This window comes from Drosophila elegans, unplaced genomic scaffold (assembly GCF_018152505.1).
Source record: "Drosophila elegans isolate 14027-0461.03 unplaced genomic scaffold, ASM1815250v1 contig_149, whole genome shotgun sequence".
Lineage (NCBI taxonomy): Eukaryota > Metazoa > Arthropoda > Insecta > Diptera > Drosophilidae > Drosophila > Drosophila elegans.
This window is the reverse complement of record NW_024545513.1, coordinates 19,476,509-19,477,913: the sequence shown is the minus strand read 5'-3', so window position 1 is coordinate 19,477,913 and position 1,405 is coordinate 19,476,509. Positions and strand designations below refer to the sequence as shown.

At 37.6% G+C, this 1,405-nt stretch overlaps 1 protein-coding gene across 1 annotated transcript; it reads left to right on the top strand.

Moving 5' to 3' along the window:
• Positions 1-446: 446 nt before the first annotated feature.
• Positions 447-1,141, top strand: LOC108138472 (mitochondrial import inner membrane translocase subunit tim16). Its single transcript, XM_017260681.2, has 2 exons — positions 447-464; positions 529-1,141. The coding sequence occupies exon 2, from the start codon at positions 594-596 to the stop codon at positions 1,017-1,019; it is 426 nt and encodes a 141-aa protein (XP_017116170.1). The 5' UTR covers positions 447-464; positions 529-593; the 3' UTR covers positions 1,020-1,141.
• The last annotated feature ends 264 nt before the right edge of the window (positions 1,142-1,405 follow it).

Sequence of the window (1,405 nt, the reverse complement as noted above, 5' to 3'; positions counted from 1 at the left end):
ATTTGATTGAAAATTTATGGATACAATGTATGAGTTTAATCAATGCCAAAATATTTACAAAAATATTGTAGGTATAACAAAACTATGTTGTGATAGTCTTAAATTCGCAGCTTTAATTACAAAAATATTATTTATGTAAACTTTAACTACGAAATTGTATTGTTTGTATACTAAAATAATACAAAGTTGAAGAATGTATTTTGCTAACTATTTATTAGCCTCTTATCATATTAAAAATATTCAAAATGTAAATATGTGTACACAAAAAAAAAAGTATTGCGCGATGTTAAAATAAATTATTTTATGAAAGGCAACAGTATGTAAGTAAAACTAATTTTTAGCTAAAACTTTTTTTTCTGATATGCCTTTAATACACAAACAAAAGCTTCTTTTGTACATATTCTCTTTTAGCAAATAATATTTCAATATTTTTCCATAAACTACTCAACACATAACTTTTGAATGTCAGTCATATCTAAAAGGCGGAATCGCTTGAATTTCTATATTTATATTTCTTATAATGTACAGATTCTGATTTCGGAGATCTCTACACAACTGCGAGCAAAATTCCTCATACAGAAGACAAACAGGCAATGGCACGGTACCTAGCAAAAATCGTCTATTTGGGCGCCCAGGTAGTTGGGCGGGCGCTGGTGAAGACCTTGCGCCAGGAGATCGAGGTCTGCCAGGAGGCGGCCCGGATCCAGGAGACACTGCGGGCCAACGCGCCCAGCGACCGGGATGTGGCGGTCAAGGGGATGACCCTGGTGGAGGCCCAGCAGATCCTCAATGTGAAGGACCTGAGTGACCGGCAGGCGATCGAGGCCCACTACCAGCACTTGTTCCGGGCGAACGACAAGAACTCCGGCGGCACCTTCTACATCCAGTCGAAGGTCTTTCGGGCCAAGGAACGGATCGACCAGGAACTGGCCCAGACCCACGACCACCGTTCTGCATCATCCACAGCCCCGTCACAATCCCAGTTTCAGACCAAGGAGCCGGTCCACAAAGACCAGTGATCATTCCCAACTGGAATATGGATATCTAAGCGGTTTGCAATCGATCTGTCCTGTCATGTTAATAACCAAATCTGTCATCGCATTCCTAGTACATGTATATGCTTTAATTGAAAATAAACTATACAGCAACTTATTAAAAAATACTCAACACTACAACCTCCAACTGTTTTATCAACTCTTGGTGGTAGATAACCAATTGCAAATGCGATAAGCAAAATTTTTTATTTTCAAGTATTATTTAATACTTTTTTATATGCAATCATAATCGAATAACTATGAAGACAACTATTAAAAGTGATCAACTCAACAGCCACCAATTGTTCTATTAACTCTTGGGTTTCAATTGATTGCAAATAAAAAGTGAATGTAAAACAAGTTAAGAACAA